This window comes from Mesitornis unicolor, unplaced genomic scaffold, assembly GCF_000695765.1.
Source record: "Mesitornis unicolor isolate BGI_N332 unplaced genomic scaffold, ASM69576v1 scaffold6962, whole genome shotgun sequence".
NCBI lineage: Eukaryota > Metazoa > Chordata > Aves > Mesitornithiformes > Mesitornithidae > Mesitornis > Mesitornis unicolor.
This window is the reverse complement of record NW_010168422.1, coordinates 10,585-33,210: the sequence shown is the minus strand read 5'-3', so window position 1 is coordinate 33,210 and position 22,626 is coordinate 10,585. Positions and strand designations below refer to the sequence as shown.

The following is a 22,626-nucleotide window of genomic DNA, read 5'->3' as shown; positions in this document are numbered from 1 at the left end:
CAGCAGGAAATCTTGAAAAGAATGCTTCAGATGTTTTACAGAAGATACAATGTTTCATAAATAAAAATTTAATATATACATGCTAAAACTTCTCTGTAATATGCAGATATTTTTTAGTAACATCATCAGATTAAGAACAATACCAAATAGATTCTGAAAAGGTATTTTGAGTGATACAGGATGTAGAAACAATCCTCAGTGACAAACTCGAAAACCAATTATGAGACATGAAAACAATAAAAGGGGATAGGCAGGTGAATCTATACAATAGGCATCTGTACAAGCTGTTTCAGTATTGCCTGGATCAAGATCAAAAAGTGAGTTGTTGTGTAACTTGAAAGTAACGGACTTAATCCTAAAATACATCAAGAAACAAAGCCTTTACTTTTTTATTTTAAAAAAAGGAGGGTATTAGGCTAGGATACTGCAAACACAAATTCCGTACCTTTCTGGCACAACCATTCCAGTACTATTTAATCTCTTCCAGTTGTCCAGAGCCACGTGCTCATGTGCTCTGGAGCTGAACACTCCAGATAAAGTCCTCTGTGCTGCACTTACACAGAAAAGACATGGAGAATTACAAAGAAATGAAATTACAGTCCACACACTTCTTGAATCTTATCAGCAGCTGAAAATAAACACACACCTTGTGAAAGTAATCCATTGGCGCTGTATTGCTCAGATCCCTCTCTGTAATCTCTATCTGCATTTTCCTTGTCAGGTTTTCCTTCAATCCTCTACACATTTGCCACATACTAGCGAGACACATGTCAGTGTTATCAAGAAAACTGAGTATCATGAGAACATGAAAACATTAAAACAGAACCTGCAATTGATGGATCAAGACATTACAGCCATGTCAGATGGTTCTGAACTTGCTAACAGGGCTTGTGTAGGCACAGCCACGCATACAGACTCAGAAGGGGCTCAGCACTAAAGAAAGCCAGAGCTGATTAGGGAGAAACAGGAAATCACAGAAAACTGTTAAAGTTCTCGGTGCTCAACCCACAGCAAGCACAGCTGTAACTTCTTAAAGATCAGTACAAGAAACCCAAGACTTGGCAGTTTTATACACTCAGCATCTTTATACGTATGAACCAGTAATGCAAATGCAGAATAAAACTGTTCCCTTAAATCTTACCAACTGCGAAATATTACCAAATCTAATCAGTGGGTGCTCACAGTACCCAAATAAGACCAGAGTTAACACATGTTATTCATTATATGTGTGGCCACCTAGCTGCCAACAAAATGTATGGGTCAGCAATGTCAGGAGAACAGGTAGGACAGAAGAAAAGAAAAAAGAAACTTGAATACTACACTGACAAAGGTTTGCCTTGGGAAGCTAATGGTGAGGAAGCAAGGATTTCAAAAGGACCGTTATCCTCACAGCATCTTTCTGGATAACATGGTCTATTGACAAAGATTTTACTAGCTCTTTACCTGCCTCTACCAAAGTTACAGGAACTGCTTATATCACTAGACACTAGGTGGATGAAACTCTGCCCAATTACATGAACATAATCCTGAACAGGAGTAGCCAAAACTAGAAGGTAGAAAAAACCCTTGTTAATCTGATCAGAATTTTACGACTTTGTAAGAAGACAAATATGCCAGATGTATGAAATTACCCAGTTTCCAGATGTCACATCAAGCCCTGTCTACGGCAAAAAAAAAACTGTTACGCAGTTCAAAGCAAAAAGAGGGAAGAAGTTTGGCAAAAACCAAAGAGAGACTGGGGCTTAAGAAACATAATCTACAGATTTCTCACTATTATGAAGTTACCTGAATGTTGACTCCTTAATCACTGCTCAAGTAGCAAGAACCCACTATAGGATATGATAGTCTCCTAAAGCACAGGCTCCATTTCTTCTAAGGACATCCAAGAGAAAGCATTCTCTTGCTGACAGCTATAATTTGCCCAAAAGTGAACACAAATACTGCACTGCAGAATGTAGTCTGGCATGTTGGCCTTCAGGGAACATAGGAAGCAAAGTAAAAATGAATGAATTGTCAGTCAACAATATATACAGACATCCTGGAGGGAAAGCCCCTAAGTGCAGGGCAAGAAAATAAATCCCACAGCACCACCAATTCATCTTTAAGGGCAGCAAGACAAGATGCATAGCACTATGAAACATAACTAGAATGTCCCACAAGCTCACCAGAGACTTACAAAACATGGTCTGCTCTTATTGCCTCTTATTACCACAAACAAGGGTTTTATCCTTATTTCCTGGTCCTTTAGTAGAACAGAAGACAATACTGCTGTATCCTATTGCCACAGGATACTGCCTTAGGACAGTCTCTCACTAAGATGTTTCTTATGAACAATTCCTGCCACTATACGAATCTCATAAGTGAAAAGTGCTAAAATAATCAGTGGTGCTTCCTGATTTCTCCAGTCGTGCTACAGCAATACTGTTACATGTCTACAGTTACCACCCAGCTTCCTGCTGCCTTTCCTCCTCGTGCATTCCCCAAGCCTGTGCAAAGCAGACAGAAGGTGCTGCTGCTCAGAAGGAGACTATTTTTATAACAATTCTGCAGTGTCAAAAGTGAGCAGGCACAATATTAAGCAGAGGAGAATGAGGTTCATCAGTTTTCCAGTTCCCTCAGAGATTAATTCTAAACTACCACAACTGCAATCTCCTCCCCACTGAAAGAAAATAACTCTTCAGTGCACACATTCACCACTCCAACCTGCGTGCATAAAACTCACATGGTAGGGAGGACAAAAAAAACACTTAAAAAACACAACAAGGCAATAATAACAAGAAGTACTCTGGAAGATGGTAACAAGCAAAGAAATTTTCTCAAGTAAATAAATGAAGGCAGGAGATCCACAGATAATATAGGCAAACTTTATTTTCTGTACTTCCAACAAGAGCTAGCTCTCAGGAAGTAGGAGTGGTGGCACTGCACATAACAGTATGCACCAGGACCAAAAGAACAACCTTACAAGCAACTCAGGAAAATTCCAGATACCAGCTTAGCACCATCACATTAAATGTAAAAAAAAAAAGTTAATATAGTAAATTTTTTTACTCAACAAATACAGAAATAGTTTACTCTTACACTTATAGAAATGTCTTGTGTCCCAGACATCCTTTTGAAAAGCATTATTTCTGGAAACTTAACTAAGTAACTTTCTCCCTTTCTCAGTGCTTTTTCTTGACAAAAAGGCATTCTGTTTTGGCCTTTTCCATCAAAAATTTTTCAATAATAGTAACATTTTATTTCACATACACATCAGTAGCAGAAAGACCTACTTGGCTGACACCAGTGAATATCCCTAAGTTTGTCTTCCCTGACTTACAGAGATCCTTGCCTTTGTTCCTGCACTCCCTCTTGGATTTGCTGTTTGATAACCAAGAGCCACAACCCACACAGATGAAGTGAATCATTGCATCACAAAGGGCACATCTCTGGCCACTAAAATAGAGATTACACCACAAACAGTTTAAATTATTATACAGATGATGTGACTTTCTTAAAGGTCTCACATGGTATATCCATATTAGCCTTTTAGTTTGAATGAAAAATAAGCTTTTGAAGTGAACCTCCCAAAATCCTTGGCTGCCCAATCACCAAGCAGTCTCTGAGCACAAGTGCTAAAATCCTTTCTGATGAAACTAAACCAGAAGTTGTGCTCAATAAATGCACCTAGCATGGCCCAACTCCTAACATATGCTCAGTCTCTGCTGTTGCACCTAAATTTATAATTGCAGCTTTATTTTTTTAAAAGTTATTTTTACTTTAACTGTATCATCAGATGGGAAAAAACCCATTGCAACACAAGGATTTTAATTTTGAAAGATGTAAAAAATTATTCACAATTAGAAGAGGAAAGATTTTGGACAACCAGTAAAATATTTTCCCTAATCCCAAGAGAACAAGACACAAGATTAGTACATTAGCCAAGGAAGCAGGTTTACAGAGGGACTAAAATACATCCCACCTCAAAGACTTGAGAGCCCAAGGCTAGCCTAATTAGAAGCAAAGAAAAAACTGAGAGGACTGAACAGAACTGCAGAAAATCAACTCACATACTACATGTGCTAACAGGCCAAAAACCAGAATAACCACAAATTCCTGAACTGACACAGCACTTAGAGAGTGGGACCAAATTTCAAATGCACCTAGAGCACTGGCAGTTTGCGCACACTAAGTCTGTCCACGTGGCTGGAGATATTATGTGTTGGCTTCTCTCCAGCTACGCATCCCATGAACATCAGCCAGGCTGGCCCCTGAATGTGGCCAGATTTTTCACCGAGGCTGCTCAGCTTCAGCAGCCCAGAAAATCCCAGTCACCAGGGTGCTGTAGGCAGATCAGAAAAAGGTGCGTAAGAGTGTTTGGCGAAAAAAGGGAAGTGAAGCAAAAACATAAAAAAAGTAATTATACAAAACTTTCTAATTCATTCTGTACCTATAAACCAATTTCACTCTTTTTCTTTCAGTAAGTGTCAGAGGCAGTAACAATCTTAGTTGAACTCAAATGCCTGAGGAAAGCTGACTTTTTCAGCTGAGCAGCAATCTGGCTGACCAGTCCCATGCTACAACAGATGGCGTTACTGAAGAAAAAGTGATGACAAACCTGACTCCTATTTTGTGATACCATAGGCTCGCTCGTTCACAGCAACTGTTTTGTTTATTAAATAACCAAAATGAAAGAAGATGGTAAAAATGACTGAGCTGAAGAGCTCCTGAAATTATTTTGGGATGTAGCTTAAGTTTTAGAAATTTACACGCAAGTCAAGATTTATTAGCTGAAAATAACAGCTGGTGGCCTTGGCCATTTAGTGGGCAACAGGGACATCTTTCTAGGCTGAAGTGACTTGTCTCACTTGCTTGATTCCCAGCCTGTGATACATGGAAGGGAATACAGGTCTCCCTAGCTACACCACACGTACGTATAGCAACAGAGATTCTCAGGGATCTGACCTACAGCTCATGAGCAGGCTGGGGTCAGGTCATATCAAGCCCCATAATAACAGAGAGCTGTCCTCATGCTCATACACAAGTCTTAGCCAGCGCTTACCAGCTGAAATACAGCCCCTCATGGACACAGCACTGCTTCCCCTCTATGGACAGCTGAACAGGCCACACAAGGAAGGACTTCAAAGATGGTAGCAGAAAATAAGGTATACTGGCATTTACTGTGGAAGGAGGGGTAGAACAGGAGGGAAGGGAGCCTTCAGGGCTCATGACACAACAGAGGATACACTATTTGAAAGATAAAATATCAGTTTTAAAGGTCAAATGCATATCTTTGCTATAAAAACAAATACAAGCAAAACAAATCTTACCAAAACTACTGTACCATCCCAGATTTCAGAAAACTTGGCAGAATGAGCAGAAGTTGTTGGATGTCTGTCCCAAAACTGATGTGAATAAGCCCATCCTTTCCTTATACATGGAGTTTCAGGGAAAGGTGCCTTAGCAGTCTCACCTCTGGAATCAAAGGCAGCAGACCAAGCACTAGCAAGAGGTGATGTGGTATGAAATTACTGTGATAGCACCTGAGAGCTGAAAAATGATACAAAGCAGTGAAGAATAAAAGGGAAAACAGGAGAGGAAAACAAAATGCACTCTGAAAGTACAAGGTATATACAAAAAAGTATACATAACTATGCACGGCAGAAGAAAATAAACTAAGTGAGGTTACAAAAAGGGGAAAATAAGATAAAGGAAAAGCAATAGTTTTCAAATTCCCATACATTACATGAAATGATATTCCAGCCCTGGCATGCCTGCACTTAACTGTATCATATGCATCCACTCAGGCTATCCATGCAACCTCTGTCATAAACCTTGAGTCTCACCATGCCACTCACGAACTCAGCTTTCATCCAGACACAGCTTTTGATTACAGTTACTACAGTGTCACAAGCAGACATTGTGTCTTGGCCACCTGTAGCCTGAAGAAGGGGAGAGAATGTGAAGGACGTTACTTATTTCAGATAAGTATAAGATGCTGAATTCGGCACAAAAAGAGAAGAACTTGACCAAGTATGTGTCCTTGTTAACAGCCTCCAGACTGGGTCAAAGTACTCCTTGGTCTACTTAGGCCTTGCAGTATGTTCCCTGTTGGATTTCTTATATACTGGAGAGATTGTTCTGCAGCATTTAAAAAAAAAATAATAATTGCTCTTGGCATTCACCTCTGAGAATTCTGGGGAACTTTCTTTTTGAGTTCTTGAAAAACAGTCTGTTTTCTTTCTTTCTAGAGCCCTTAGAGGGGTTATTATTACAAGACACAGTGTTACAACTTCATCTAATCTGTGGTTCTTGAGGAACAGAAGGATTTACTTACAGTTTTACATTCACAAGAGTACACTCACCACAGGATAAATAACCATTTCAATAGCTAAAGGATATCTTTTATCTATAAAATGTTCTAAAAATGTACAGCTAGGAAGCAAAAAAACAGACTTATGGCTATCTTATTGCAACATTTTTAACCATGCCTTGTAAACTGAGTATTTTTGCTGTAAAAACATCCACTACAAACTGGGAAATATTCATCAGTTTATTGTAAACAACAGTGAATGTATGTATTACTTAAACTTGTATAAGACCATTAATCACAGCACAGTCAAGCTATTAAAGCAAAAAAGTCAACATCTGGATTTTTCCAAAAAGCCAAATACTATGGGTACTGTTGACTGATTACAATAATACATGTTATTTGAGAAGGTTCATTCAAAATAGTTCTGTTTCTCTTAAGTCCTAATATGAATGTTCAAATGTTTGCAGCACCAAATTGCCAGTGCTTCAGGAAACTGCTACAGGGAAAAGCTGCCACAAACCATCCCTCCCATTTGGAGGGAGGGCAGGGAAAACTACCTAGCTGGTACAGTGACTTTCGCCTACTTTTACATGATACCTATATAGCAGCAAGAGAATTATTTTACTCTAACACAACATGGGGACAATGTCATGAAACACAACTGCCACACAACATGGTAATACCAACCATGTAACTACTGTCATCTTTTCATAGGCCAAAGGAAATGCTGTTGCCAATTTTATTTCCTATTCACTTACCAATTCTGTCCTACATAAATTAATCTGCTCCTTGAAACTCAACAAAAAAATCCTTCAAGTCCTTCACTGTCACCAATGAGTTGACATGAGCCCTAATGTAAACACAGCAATGAGTTCTCCTGACTGTATTCAAGTTCATCCCTTCTTGCTCTCATTCAGAGCTGGGATGCCTGAGTCCCCAAGCAGTTTCATTCATTCCATAGCTATACTACCATATCTTAAGGAAAAATAAGCTTCTCAGATAATCCCTACCCAAAGATTCCCTTTACAACTTTTGCCCTTGACAATGTGGCAGCCACTTGTCATCTCTGGAACAAGGAACAGCCACCAAGCTGCCAGCAAGACAATACTGATTTAATTCATGTTGTGATTTTACCAATTCTGTCTTGTCAGAAAGCTTTAATAATCAGCCCTAATAAGCCTAAAATGTTAATCTACTAGAAAGTATCTAGTTTTAATCTATCACTGTTATTCATATTACAAGATCACTTAGAAATCACACCACAAAGTGGCTGCCATTGTTCCAGACATCTTATTTCATTGCAAATAGAGTAAGCAAATAACAACAAGCAACCCGCTGTCTAAAAGGGGTTGAAATCTTAAAAACCAAACAAACAAAATACCAAAGCTGATCTAATTTAGGGAAAATTGTAAAGACCCACCTTTCATTCACCTGAGGGAAGTGGGATAGTGCAGTATCAGAAGGAGGATACTTTCTTCTAAGATGTTTCCAGGACGTTTTGGAGAACTGTCACAACCCCATTAGCAGTAATTCATATTACAGGTAAACACACAGCCTCAAGAAGTAAAGGTTCTGGTCAACAAAGCAGCAGTATACAAATTGAAGAATCCAAGACTTTTTTCCACAACATTGAGAAGTCTTTTATTGGCTTTTTAACCTTTCATCACTCACCCTTTTAGCACACTGCTCCCTGCAGCAATGCAGCATTGCCCATCAGTCAATCAAAAAAGCTCTGACTTGAAAAAACAGTGCCCCAGCCACTGATTGATAGGAAGCACCACATCCAGCACAGCGTCCATCCAGCACAGCACATCAGTAGGACAGACAAGGACACACAGTTGGTGGTTAGAGAAAACATGGGAGAAGGCATGGAGATAAGAAAATCCATTCTGCCTACAGCAATACCTGTTTCCTGTTAAAACCAAGAGAAACAGACCTAGGCATCATGGAGTCCCAGAAGTGACAGACTGGACCTGAATACCTCCCTTAATATAGGAAAAAATAGATTAACGAATCCCTCCCCTCACCCAAAAAAACCCAAACCCTAAGTGAAGGTAAATGAAGAAAGGATAGAAAGTACATTTCATTAAAAAATTGCTTCGTGGCAGAATCTAAACTTGAAATTGCTTTTGGGAATGACACCTCAGCTCCCAGCCACGATTAAGGATTCAATACTTCAAAACAAAGATGCATTTGGCAATTGTTTCTCCTCTCTTCATTCAACACTGAAATAGCTGTAATGCCAGTATCTAGACTTAATAAACAGCTTTAACTACCTTCAGTCTCCACCTCTGTTCCTCATCTCTCATTTTCCATTGCATGTTAAAATGCACTTCCATAAATAGTCTCGCAAACAGTAGACACAAAAAGTTGCTTTCAAATAAACACCTCACATAAAACTGTTTTTGAGACATATTCTACTCTCTGATCATTACTGTTAAATTTATTAGAAAATTACAGGTATTAGAAAATATAAACATTGCTACATTTGATGGGCATCAAGAAATACATGATTATAGTTTGGATACTATCTGAATTCAAAGCACTTTACTTTTGAGAAAGCATTTTCAACAGGTAATGCTGGCTTCTTTAGGGGAATATGGAGAATACAAAAATACTATCAAGCAACTACACTGGCAGGAGCGCTACCCTTGGCACATGATCCAACACAGTTATCGGACATTACTGCATTTCTCAAACTTACTGAAGCATCACAAATGGTGAAGCTTGCACACTTCTCATGCTGCTGAGATGTGACCACTTCTGTTTTGTCTGAAATGGAGGAGCCAAGCATGCTTGTCCCAGCCACTTTCAAGTCCCAGCCACTTCCAAGTCCCAGCCTCAAGGAAGACCCAGGGCCATACCACCCCTTCCCACTTCCCAAACAGGATTTGTGTAGAAAGAAAACACAGGCACACAGATCAAAAAGAAGCTATGAAGTTATCCAAACATAACACAATTCCAGTTTGTGATGTGGCACGCATTTAGGGGCAGGTTAGCTGCCGTCAGTGACTTCTATGTGCGTAGAGTCACTGGGCAACCAGGAGGAGGAATAAATGGCCTGTACGGCTCTGAATATATATGGTCCAAAAAGAGAATATTACAAAATACAGCACCTTGCAGAAAACTAAAAATGCTCATTTCAGAAATGTAAAACTGTATAACTTGTATAATAAGTAATGTATTAAGACATCTAAAACCACTTAATTTTTAAGAAATCATTATTTCAATATACCTTACTTAAAAAGCAGAGTGAGAATTACAAACCTTACTGCTAAATTGTTCAGAATAATTATGTTCAAAGCAGACTACTCCTTCATCTAGTACAAGTCAGTCTCATGGAAATAGGAAAATGACAAATACAATTAAAAATGTACACTCACATTCCAGTTGAATATACAGAATGACCAGTTCATATCATCACTGACAGTCTGGTACATGTTGTCACCAAAGACATTTGATTTTAGCTGATCTCAGAATATTTATGGTAGCCTTGAGAACGCAGGAAGTTTTTTAAAACAAATATTATACAAAATTTGGATCAGTAACAAAAAAATGAAAACATTTTGAAAGAATGACAAAGCACAGGGGAAAAGAACTGTTGTGCAGCCAACAGTTTCAAAACCGAACACCCACGCGTAACTGGCAACATTTAAGTCATAGAGAATAAAAATGCCTGCCCAGAAATGACATGTGAACTAAAGGCTGAAATGTGAGTCACAGGGAGAAAAGAGAAAAATGCTTACCTATAAATAGAAAAAGAAGCAACGGATCTAATGAGGGATGCCACTGCTCCAACTTTAGCAGCTTCCACTGCTCCCAGTGATCTATATCGCACAGTTTCACCATAACTGATGAAAGGTTCGTTGTAGACAACAATCTTCCCCTTGGCCTCCTGAGCTCTTTGGCGCAGTTCATCGAAAGAGGCTACCACTATGACTTCCGCCTTAATTCCTGAAAGAAAGTGTTACAGTGGCTTTAACATTGCTTTCCTACAACTCCGCTACAGTCACTTTTAACAGACAGAAAAGCATGGACTGTACAAGAAATGAGATGTAACTTCTTACTGTAAAAGGAAGACTGTGAAATGCTTCATCAGAGATGGGTCCTAAATAGCTGTAACACCATCCCTGAACCAAATACACACAGTGCTGTAAACCACGCTATCAGGCTGGTATTAAAACGTAATTTGAAGGGCAAGAAGGGTACACGAGAAGTTCTGTTCACTGCATGTGCTTTAAAGCCTCACTGCACTCATTTATAGGACCAAAACATTTTCAAAACCTGCCTATGGGATTAATAAAAAAAAAGGTAGTGATCTTTTCATGGAATTGTTTGTTATGTTGCTAAACAACTTAGCTTAACATAAGACAACTGGAAGTACATATTTTTAGATGGAAACACAAAATTATTTCATCCATAAATGAAATTAAATTAAAGCTCTGCAGTTTCAACAAATTTTGTCAGTATGCTTATAAATAATAATAATTTTAAAAATGTTCATATCTAATTCAGGAGAATACCACAATTCTATGGGACCTCTTTCTGGGAGTTTTCCCAGGAACCTATCTTTCCCAGTTATAATACAAGGAACACAGGCAGGTGCTGCTGCAGAACCATTCACATATGGTAAGTTAGATCCCACCCAGCTCTTTGTTTTTAATAGTTGGAATAGTTTTAAATTGCTGTACTATCTTGCTTTAAAAAACAAAGGATTTTATAGATAAACAGTTTTTCCCAAAGCCAGAAAATCCTTCTAAGTTCTTAGAACATTAATTGAGGAACAATATTTCACAGCATTTAAGAAGTAAACTCATTAAAGTGACTACTATGCTTAAAATCCAATTTTGCTGATTGGTTACAGAGATAAATAGAAACTGCTTAACAACATTGGCCGGTACTTTTCTTCTAAATATAGGAGGAGCAATGGATGCCTGAAATTTTAGTGTTGTATATTTCACTTAAAAGCCACAAAATAGATCATGGAAAACTAAAGGTAATAACGAATTTCTAGCAAGGATTTGTCAAAGATGTCAACTTACCATGTTTTTAAGAATGTTTCTCCTTAAAAGTCCTCCTTCTTCTTTTTTTTTTTCTTGGTGGTATAAGAATTATTTGGAGAAGATTTCAAAGGATTTTATTTGAGATTGTAATACATGAGAAGAACTGATAGGAAGATATCTCTCCCAGCACCAGTGTATCCAGGCTCATGGCTTTTAAGATCAAACTACAGTATACTTCAAAACCTTAAAGAAACTGTTTCACACAAAAAAGTTAGGTTTCTTAAGAGTGCACCACTAAGAGAGCAAGAGACATCTACTGCTACAGCACAAGCTGGGGAGTTTCAGCTACAGAACAAACCTAGTGTGAGAGGTGTAAAAATTTAAACTGAATAACAATTCAGATTCTTGGGCTTTGCAGAAAGAGGCACAGAGAGCCAAACCAGAGAATCACCTGCAGATTTTCCTGGTTGCTGTTGGCAGGTAGGTGAGCATGTGAACAGACTCCAGCTGCTTCTAATGAACTCAGGTTCAGCTGCCCACCTAAGGAGCATCTCGGCCACAGGACCATTCTGGGTGTGGAACAGTGCCACTGGAAAGCAAGCCAGGTATCTGCAAAATTTCATTTTCCACAAGAAAAGTCATGGTTTCAGTAGGTTGATACTGCAATCAGTATTTCATATTAGTTCTCCCACTGCTCCACTTGGATCATGCAGCAGGCACTGGAAGGGCACATGTTGTTATTAGTGCCTGTTTGTCAAGGGAAACGAGGGGTGTAACTCCTCTTGGCATCACTCTACTGCATTATTGAACAAACACCAACTCTGGATGATTTTTAAAGAATGCTACAAGCAGCTAGCAACTATCTATAATCCCTAAGAAATATCATGGAGAAGTACGTTTATGGTCTTCCCTAGACAACAGGCATAAGGAGTTTGTACAGTGAGCTCTGTGGGAATGAAAGCTAAGGAAAAGAATGCAGAGCTGCAAATTCCAGCCCAGTATCTCTACTTCTGAATGTTTCCAAAGCAGCTAAATAGAGCCACTCCTTGGCAAAACAACACAAAGGTTCTCTCTGCAAGTTTAACTTAATGGCAGCATGGTATACATAAAGCATTAATCACAGTGCTTTCTGTAACAAAATAATACTTCACTCTTGCCTAACTTCCAACTAATTCAACTAATTTGCATTTTAAATCCATTTTATACCATTTCAGTCTCATCTATTGAGGTGACAAGTGCAATGGTTATCTTAAATAAATGTGGACACACATACACAAACCACCTTAAGATCTGTGCAAAGTGAGAAATGAAACAAAACCCCCATCAGTTTACCAGCTTAAGGGGAACTAGTTTTTCCTGTTCAAAATGGGAAATGCCTCACCTTACTGAGCCTTTAAGCATCTTTACCCTTTTCCCCCTAGCACCTCCTACCAATTCAGTGCCTCATGGCTCTGCTTCCCATGTCAAAAGCTTTTTCTCTCTCTTTCTACTCCTATCATTATCTGATCCAGAGCTTGGCTCTGTGTTATTCAAGAGAAGTCCTTAGAAGTCTTCAGAAAATGCATGTAAGGAGGGAGCTGGGTTGCCTGCTTACTTAAGCAAGATATAAAGATTATAACCTACACAGTCCAAGACATGAATACAGAGCATTTGGGGAATTAGCTACGGAAAGGGCATGAAGTGTAGAAGACAGAATTACGAACACGATAAAGTTGGCTGACTATGAAGCTGAAGACTATCTATTTATTCTCACCACATGAAACATTATACATATTGTTGCGCTGCTCCAATGAGCAAAAGAATCTAGGTATTATTATGGGTTTCCTCTAATTTCTCATAGTAAACAGTAAATTGTACCTCATCATTTCTGAGAATTAAGGTACAGAAAGGGTGTTAATGGTGGGAACAAGGAGGCAACTTTCAATTACCTACAAAATTATATGTTACAAAGTCCTCTGTACACAAAAATGCACATTTCTATCTAAACACTTGGATATGCCACAACTTTGACGATCACATTGCTGGTTGAAATAAAGGGCACAGTATGCATTAGCAAAGTCTACAATCTGTCACAGACAGGATGAAGGCAAGACCAATTACAGTTACTCTTTATTAGCTACAGAAAGTCCAACTTTAAATATATATATAAACATATACACACACACACACACATATATAAAAGCACCTGTAAATCAGCTGTCTGCAACACTGCCATACATCAGAAGTCTGATTTTAGCACCTGCTTACCTGTCAACAATCGTGCCAGCAGAAGAATTCAAAGGGAATTCCCCATGAGACAAATTATTCTCCCAAGATTAAATTCAGTAAATGTTTGACTATTTAAGCCATTTTAGTATCTGAAGCTATGCATTTTTCTGTGCTAGTAACAGATTTTAGAAAAGAATAAATTAAAAGAAAAAAAAGGAAAATCCACCCTATTATCAGATTTTTAAAACTGATTAATCTCTATTAAAAGATCAAGGAAATTTCATACAGAATATTGTTGCTGTTCTTGGCCACACCAGAGCAAGACATGGCAAGACTTTACCATATTGAGCATAAGGAATTCCTGAGATTTGAGAATCCAGTCTCTACCGGTTTTTATTTATTACTATCCTAGAAACACTCAGCTCATAAACACACAGAATTGAGCAAAGCCTGAAATAAATATAATTTGCATACTGTTTAATCTTACTGGTTACTAATTTCCTGATTACTCAATTATGGCCTTGCTCTCTTCATTTTTTCCCCTGTCACATTTTTGTCATCCATTTAACAGCAACAGTCCCTGGGAGATCAAGTTACAAAGCCAAACGCAGCCATCATTCATTTGACAATAATTTTCTTCAGTAACAGCAAATGAACAACTCACCGCTACAAACCTTTGAAACTTCACTTCACACTGTGTTAACATAAGAATTATGATTTCTCTTACAAAACACCCTATGGAATGGTGATGCTGCTGATCCTCATGCACTGAAGCTGCCACTGCCAAAGAAATAGGGCAAGGCAATTTTTGCTGAAAACAATTAAAATACGCTATTTTTGGGTCTAGACACAACAAAGCTGGAAACTACATCAACTAAATCTCTGCTAAACTTCTCCATGTGTTATATATTTAATTTTTTTGCATCCTAAGCATAAAACACTGCCTGAAATATCAACAGAAGAAGTCAACAACACATCTAACTGTTCTGGTAGTGATGGAGATTTTGAAATGGGGGAAGAACATATCTGAAATACGTCATGGCCTCTGCAGTCATGCAAAAGTCTGCAGTCACGCTCTGCTTCTTTCAGAGCTACAGAGAACCTAGAAATTTTTATTGCATGGGTCACAGGGAAGAGCTGCACATATGAAGTTGCTATGTCATATAAATTATAATGTGTGCAGTTCTGCTGTAAAAGTGGCAGTCTTGGACCCTGGATGCCACATCACTCTGCACAGACCCGGAGCATGTGCCAGCATCAATACTCCTGGATGAGCATGTAAGAAGATGAAGCATGTAACAAGGCAAAGGTAGATACACGTTTGGAGACAGGGAAAAACAGCAGTTGTTGTGACAGTCAAAGAAAGGGAATTTGAGGAGTAGAGGGAAAAGGCAAATATACTATTTAAAGCTAAGCAATATTAGGGACCTGGCATTATATCCTATTCAGGCTCAGTATTCTCTAAAATGAGCCCAGAAAACATTTTTTTCCCTCAATTTCTATCTTACCCATTTAAAAACATGTCACTTTTCAGCTCTCTTCAGGAATTAGTTCAGCTTTCCCCCAGTGCCTCATGTAATTCAACAGGATTTTCAGAAAAACAAACCCAAATTCTGGGTCTATAATGAATTCATCAAATTAAGGCTTGGTGTCACACTGAAGCAGATGAAAAATTACTATAATCACTTATTTTTTTCTCCCTCAAAAATTATTGGCATGTACTGAAAATTTAAAATATTTTAACACCTAGAAACCCATTTACTCTACCAACACATATCAATATGTATTGATACAAGAATATGAAGAAAAGATTAAATATTTCAGAGGAACTGTGTAATGAAGAAGGCGGCTTTTATCACGAAGAAAGATTTTGTAAAATCCGAGTATACTTCTGGAAAATGTGACCTCACCTACTCTGTGGAACAGCAAAGAAAATTACTTCATGAAACTAAAATTACATAGGAGAGTTATCCAAAAGGATATGAGGCTGTTCAGCTCTGATGCATAGCAAAGAGACTAAATGTATTACTCCGTTCTTTAAGAAGAACACAGAGAAAAATAAGCAATATATAATAGTTACATTTTCTACAAATATGACTTACAATTTCCAGCAAGTACTGGATCTCATTAGAAAGATTTGGTTTCAAGAACAGAGGGCGACTGTTCCCTCCTTAGCAAGTCAAGATGCCAGGCACTGCAGGGAAGGTGACAGTGCCACCCAGCTATACATGCATTTCCCACACATGCAGAGAATCATGTTCAAATCCTGCCTCTATTATTGTGAGGCAGGAGCTTCAGTCTGGGCTTAGCATCCTTGAGGTAACCTCTCTCAGACCAGGGACACTGAAAAGGGTCAATATCTGAAAACGTAATTTTTTGCCGTTGTCTTGAACATTCATTAAAGTGGCAACTGGAAGCCATGTCCTTCCCAGATAACATGTCCACCTCAAAGCCACACAGCTATTCCTACTCTAAATCTTTGAAATGCCACTGAAGTAACTTTTGGCCCAGATGCTGGGCCACTGAACACCACAGCCTCTAAGGTCCTTCATGGGCGTTGTCTTCTACATCCCAAGAAAATCAGCAGCATAATTATCATACCGCAAGCAGCGCTGCTCGAAGGAATGCTAAACAATCAAGGTACCCAGTACTGAGGCTCATGGTCTCAAGATGTGAATAAATAGCTCCTCACGCACAGAAAATGAGGGATCCAGTGAAGACAGAAGGAGGGCTGTGCCATGCCATGCACTGTGCTCTCATGTCTACAACTCTCTCCAACCCCTGCTCCTAGCACTGAACTCCTCACCAAAGGCAGTACCGAAGTCCCTCCAGAAGGATCTCCTTCTCTTTCAGTAGGTCAGTGTCATCCAAGATGCTGCCAACTCAAAGGTAATTCCTGTGATACACATTAAAATTAACTTTATCACTGCTTTTTTGTTAATCTAGATGAATTTCCTAATCCACTTCACTGAGAAACAAAAAAGGAGGGTCAACACTGGGGAAAAATACATCATCCAGGACTGGGGCCAGACCACTTCTTTCAGCAGCATCCCTGGCTTAAAAAGACTGTGAGCCTATGGCAACAGCACACGCCTTCAACAGCTCTGAGACACATATTATCGCCATTTTATAAGTATCAGGCTGGAAGTATTTTCATATTATCTAAGTGGTAAAACTCCCATCACCTTCTATAAGAGCAAGACTGGACCAAATGTTGTTGATAGTTAAAAAAAAAAACACCCCACGACTCAAACAGAAAAACTAGGAAAAAGTCTGCCAATACATCATCCTCATATTTCTATTATTTCAGTTTCACTGCAACAAACAGTACATAGAAACCAAAGAGTGTTCCTTTTTTAAGGACACATTTCAGGCAGGCTGCGTTGTGGAGTTTTCTCTACTTGTCAGTACTTCTTTAAAATGAAAGGGCAGGGTCACCCATCAGGGAAAAAAAAGTGCATTTTAAAACACATGCAAAGAATATGAATTCTTTGATACTTTATGGTCAAACATCTGCTAAACTACTACTCTCCTTCAATTATGGGATTCTCAAAGCAACCATTATATCTATTTTCCTCAGAATTTGCGGGATATAATCAGTGCTACCAGAAATCAACAGTCTTTCTATATATATCTGTATGTTTTGCCAATGTTGAAACACTGGAAATGAGACAAGGACATTGACTAAATATGGTAAACCTCCAGTCTGTCAGCTCCCTGAACTGAGCACTTTCTAACATTCAATCCTGTTACCTAGGAAGCCATTGCTTTGAGGTGGTGATCTTTTTCAATCTCTGCTGACTTCTGGAAATCCAGGTCACTCTGCATTTCATGTTTCTCCTCTCCCTGTGGCTAAGACAGGCACGACAGTTACTCCCTCCTTGTAAGGAGATCAAAGGAAGTGAAAACTTTCTCTTTGACCCAACACCTTCAAATGTTGGAATACACTGAAAGGGAAAATGTGTTTTTTCCACTCTTCAATAAAAAAAAACCCTAACCTTTTCTGTGCTGCCCCTTTTTGCTGTGTAAATCAGACTGAATCTGGAAACTTGACATTATGGCATGTTGACCAGTCCTGAAGAAGAAAATAGGGAAATGTGGATTCTATCCTCAAGATGACAAGGTACCGAAAACCCACCTGAACATCATCAGAACTGTTCCAACCTCCAGTGAGCCAACCCGCTCTATGTCAAACTCATATCTGAGCCAAAGTGGGCAAATCCCAGCAAATCTAATAAACGAACAAAGCTCTGTCCACATCCCATAAGGCTTTCAACCCCATAGGCATGGGTTAGATGGAAGATCTGCAGGAAGTGACGCTCCTTGAATCCTGGGGTGAATACCAGCTAGGCCTCCACAGCTAAAACACTGCTACTATTCAGGGCTTCCTGTTCCTGCCCCAAATGACTGTGGATTTTTTCCATGCACTCACATGGTGCATGCCGAAATGGAAAGTGACCAGCCTCAGTGTGTGCTCTGGCCATTGGGTTACTCTTAGGAAACACTGGATTGAATTTCCATGGACAGAAGAAAAAATAAATCCTGAATTTCCAACATGCAAAGCCAGGTTTCTAACTGCAGTTAGGCTATTGCCATGTTAATAAAAAGCCTTTCAGAGCAATGGCTCAGGGAGCTGAGCTTCCACCAGAGCTCTGAGGGCACTGGGGGCAACTGAGTTCAGCACGAAGCACCAAGCACATCCAGAGAGAAGCAAAGTTTTAAGTTTCTGCCAATGCTTCCTACTTTCTTAGCTCACTGGATCTCAAGTTTGGAGGTACATACTGGGAAGGGATGAATACAGGACATAACTGAGAGAATGAGAAAGCAAGAAACAGTCTCCTGTACCTCCTGCTGGGCTGGGGGAGTTTTAACCCCTCATTTTAACCCCATCCCCAGACCTTAAAAGACAAGAAGTGTAGCCAGTGCTGTCCTCTAGCTCTAGGCAGGCATCAGTAGTGTCAAGGAATGGATCTATCAGGGCTCTACAGAGACAGTGGTTTGTAAACTGAGGGGTTCAAAATGTATCCTGACACAAACACTGATTTTAAAGCACACAATAACTACCAAGCTAATACCAAACACCTTCAGGGATCACAGTCCACTTTAGAGGCAGACCTGTAGGGTGTTTCTGCCTCTGGGTAGAACCTAGGTACCCAATGGCCAGATCATGGAGCCAACATCTGAAAGCCAGTCCTCAGCCTTTAACGCATCCCTCTGGCAATGCTTGGCATGGCAGTGGTTGATCTCCCTGGTTTGATCCTGTGCAGCAACAGCAGTGCAATGCCGGGAGCATCAAGCACCTTGTACTGAGCTGCATTATTTGGATTACAGGATGACTCAGGCTCCCACAGCTTCTTGGCAAGAACAAGACAAATCAGAACTGCTGATATTCCCTCACTGAGGAAAATTGTTCAGATATTTCCGATGTGATTTAGGGCAGCTGTCTATCCCTGAGAAAATCAGGAACAGGGCACGGTGACAATCGCTGCTTAAAATGGAGGGAGTGGATCTGGGAATAAATTTCTCTGAAGTGATGAGGCAGTGGTTTTAATAATCTAACCACACAATTTTTATTCCATGTGAGTTTTAGGACAGGCACTTTTCTGAGCAGCACACCTTGCATTTCTCTTGCCCAGAGTGGCTGGTGACAAGCAGCTCTCACCAGGCATTTCCGTCAGCCAGGCGGCCGGTCCAGCAACCAGAAGAACAAGAGCCAAGAGCTCACCAGGGACCAGCTACCCCACATAACCTCCTCCAGCACAAAAACCTGTCACAGCTTGCACAGAGCAAGATGAGACCAACAGAAATCATAACAGCCACGAACAGTGGGATAGATTTTAAGTCAGAAGGTAAGTAATTTAATCAAAATGATCCCACCAAGTGTGAGAAACTGTCTGCTCTTCTGTGAGAGACCTCATTGCCATGCAGTCTCCTAGCACTAACACATACACCTTCAGAAACACAGCAGATCTCAGAAGAAAATAAAAAGGTGAGGAAGAACAATCTGGCTTTTTTGAACATTACTCAGTATAAACCAGCACCAGATAATACAATCTTATTTTCCAAGACATCACCAGTCACAGGCACTAACCCGATCATCCAGTCATCAGTATAACAAGATCTTTACATACGAAAAAGGACACAGTAAGCCTCTGTAACCATTTTTAAACACGTAATTTCAGTACCTCTCTTGATGAAAAAAGGGAAACATAGGAGTAAAACCAGGCAAGTGCAAATAACTACACAGCTAAGGAAGGGAAGCGAAAACCAGACTTCTCAGGATGTGAAGATGTTCGCCAAGATTAAATTGCTGGTTCACTTTGTAGGTTCAGTAACACTTGCTCAAAACAAAAAATGCCATTTTAATTTTAGTTTCCTTTTTAAGAATCTTGGAATAGGACTATAAAGGATACAAAACAAGTTGTAGGTTTAACCTTTGCTGTAAATATTCTCCTATCAAAGCACTAAGCCTTAGACATATCATGGGATAAACAGGTATTATCAATGGTGTTAGTTGTTTTGCATTTTAGGCATGTGTTTACCTCAACATGACAGAAATACCTCAGATAACATTTACAGCAGTTTCCCAAACCACGTAAGATTTATTCCAAACATAGCTTAAATTACCCAGTCGTACTTTGTTGTGTTTTGAAGGTCTACATATTTTTTCTAAGCAAACAAGCTTTTATACATTATTTGTTTCATTTCAAACAGAAAGCTCACTGCCACAAAAATTTACAATTCATAAAAAAAGTATCATGTTATCTTTTATTTCCTAAACTAAATTTATTTTCTCATAAAGGAATAAGAATGCTTTTGAAGTGGTCTAGGAATAGGTCTATTGTTATTTATGGGGAGCAGTCACAGGAGGAGGTTGTCATCCAGCCTTTAAATAGCAATCCTGAGAAAGCCCCATAGCAGTACATACAAAAAGAGAATCTTAGAAATAATTTCATTTGCAAGCAAGCTAAATATTTTGGGGCTCAAAACACCTGAATATTGCTTAGCCCAGCTAACGATCATTCTTGCTCCCAAAGTAACACATCATATGTGATACACAAAAAGGCAACACACAGTTCAGTAACAGATGAGCCAAAGGGAGTTCCAAGGTGAGCCTGAGACAGTGTGTGGAGAGGAAGAGGGACAAGGTGGGGAAAAGCATGGACAGACAGACAACAATGACCACGCTTAGCGAGGGGCTGGCACTTTCCAGGCTCAGCACAAGATTCTTCTCTTCCTGCTGTCTTGTTTGTTGCCAGAGTTAAGTGCTGAGCTTGGCAGGACAGGGCACGGCAAGAAGAGCAGAAATCACATGTTAGCTCAACACCTCATGGAGAACTTATCTGGCCAAAATGAAAAAGAAGGGCTGGAAAAACCCTGGTCACAAGAACAGGTTCCCAACTTCTGCAAATGAGGTTGAGCAGTGTTAAACAAAAGGGTATAGATTTAATGGAGAATTCAGGAATCAACTCTCATTCTACAATCTGTTCAACCAAACTGAATTAAACCAAAGTGCATCATTTACCACCATGGCATGCAGAAAAGATACTTAAAAAATAGTATATTGTCTTGACAGGACTATTATAGCAGGAAGAAGACTTCAGTTTGTCCAACGAGAAAAAAGTTTTTGTATAAGACAGTCTGGTGTACAAAGCAAGTGATAGTAAATCCCAAAAGGAAAAGTTACCTTCCAGAGGAGTTGCAACACTGTTCCCAAGTCCCAAAATAGCAATGCTGTGATTCCTTGGTTCCAGCATCACTGCAAACTCTTCTCCTCTTTCCCAGTGCGGGACTTTCAGAGGCTCCAGATGCACATTTTCCAGCCCGTCTTTCTGCAGGGCACTGAACATATACTTGATGGCGGCATCTAGGTTTTTTGAACCGCTGAGTCTAGGACCTATGGCATCAGCAAAAACTGCTAATCTTTCATAGGATCTGTTCTGAGCTTTTCCATGAACAGCAAGATCAATAATAGCTTTAGCTATATCAGTATAGCCAGCTATTTCATTTTCAGTGTCTTCAAATGTCTTCTGGTAACTGTCATCTCTTCCCAAAGATTTCCCAGCATACTGTGGTAATAAATTAGTGAAAAATATTAAGAATACACACTTCATTTTTTCTCTTTTTTCTTTTCCACACATGGCCTGTTGGAGAGACGAAAAAAAAAAGGAATATTCAAAATCCAATAATCATACAGCTATCAGCAATACTCTTTTTTGTTATTTGGATTGGCAGACAGACCAAAACGAAAATAAATCCATTTATCATAAAAATGCTTTGATCAGAACTGGCAGGAAAGTAAACTCAACTTGGAGACACAATTATTGAAAGCAAATGAAAAAGATACTTAGACAACTGGACACAACCTTTGTTGTGGTCATCAGAAACATCCTTGGAATGCCACATCTCTTTAAATAATCACATCCTGCACTGAATCAAAACCCAAGGCTTCTCCCATTCAGGAGGAGCCTTGCATCTCCATCTCCTTTCTGTTAGGAGCAGGGTTTGCCAGAAGTGCCAAATCAAATGTCTTCACACAAAACATCTGGACAAAAACATTTCTTAAACCATTCATGAATAAAAGTGCTTCTTAATCTCTATCTCTGTAATCAGGAAAGTACTTTCTATTGCACTAGAAAGATGTCAGAGCAATTTAGATCCAATGCCCCCAGCAAGCCAGCATGCATTTCTTCATTGCACAAATCCATGACTACCAGAGAAACACAATTTCTTATTAACTGGTGTATCTCTTAAGGACTGACTTCAGCAGCACTGTAAAGAGGTGCAGCGCCAGGAGTGCTGTTCCTGCATTGAATAATAAGAGTTATCTTGTTAACACTTTACACTTCACCCATCTTACTGTTAAAAGTTCTCATTTTAAAGATCTATCACATTTTCAATCCCATAAGAATGACAGTTTGTCTATACTATTAATTGAACTGACAGAAAAATCTCTGGAATCCATTGGAGCAGTTGCAAAGCTCTTTTAGAACATAGGAAGTATTATTATCCAAACCCAAAATATAAAAGTCTTCAGTGATAAACACAAAAGGAAATGTAATTGTTTCATTTGCCTTTGAATTCAAATCAGGTTGCAATTTGAATGATAAAATTAGCAATAAG

General features: G+C 39.2%; 1 protein-coding gene across 1 annotated transcript in view; it reads right to left on the bottom strand.

Annotated features, from left to right (window-relative positions):
• Positions 1 to 21,643, bottom strand: part of CPQ (carboxypeptidase Q) — an 80,397-nt gene extending 58,754 nt beyond the window's left edge. Inside the window, exons 1-2 of the mRNA XM_010179002.1 lie at positions 21,191 to 21,643; positions 10,039 to 10,246 (exon numbers count right to left, since the gene is read on the bottom strand). Coding sequence (XP_010177304.1) covers positions 10,039 to 10,246; positions 21,191 to 21,617 — 635 coding nt within the window. The 5' untranslated portion in view covers positions 21,618 to 21,643. The remainder of the gene's footprint in view (positions 1 to 10,038; positions 10,247 to 21,190) is intronic.
• Positions 21,644 to 22,626: the final 983 nt, after the last annotated feature.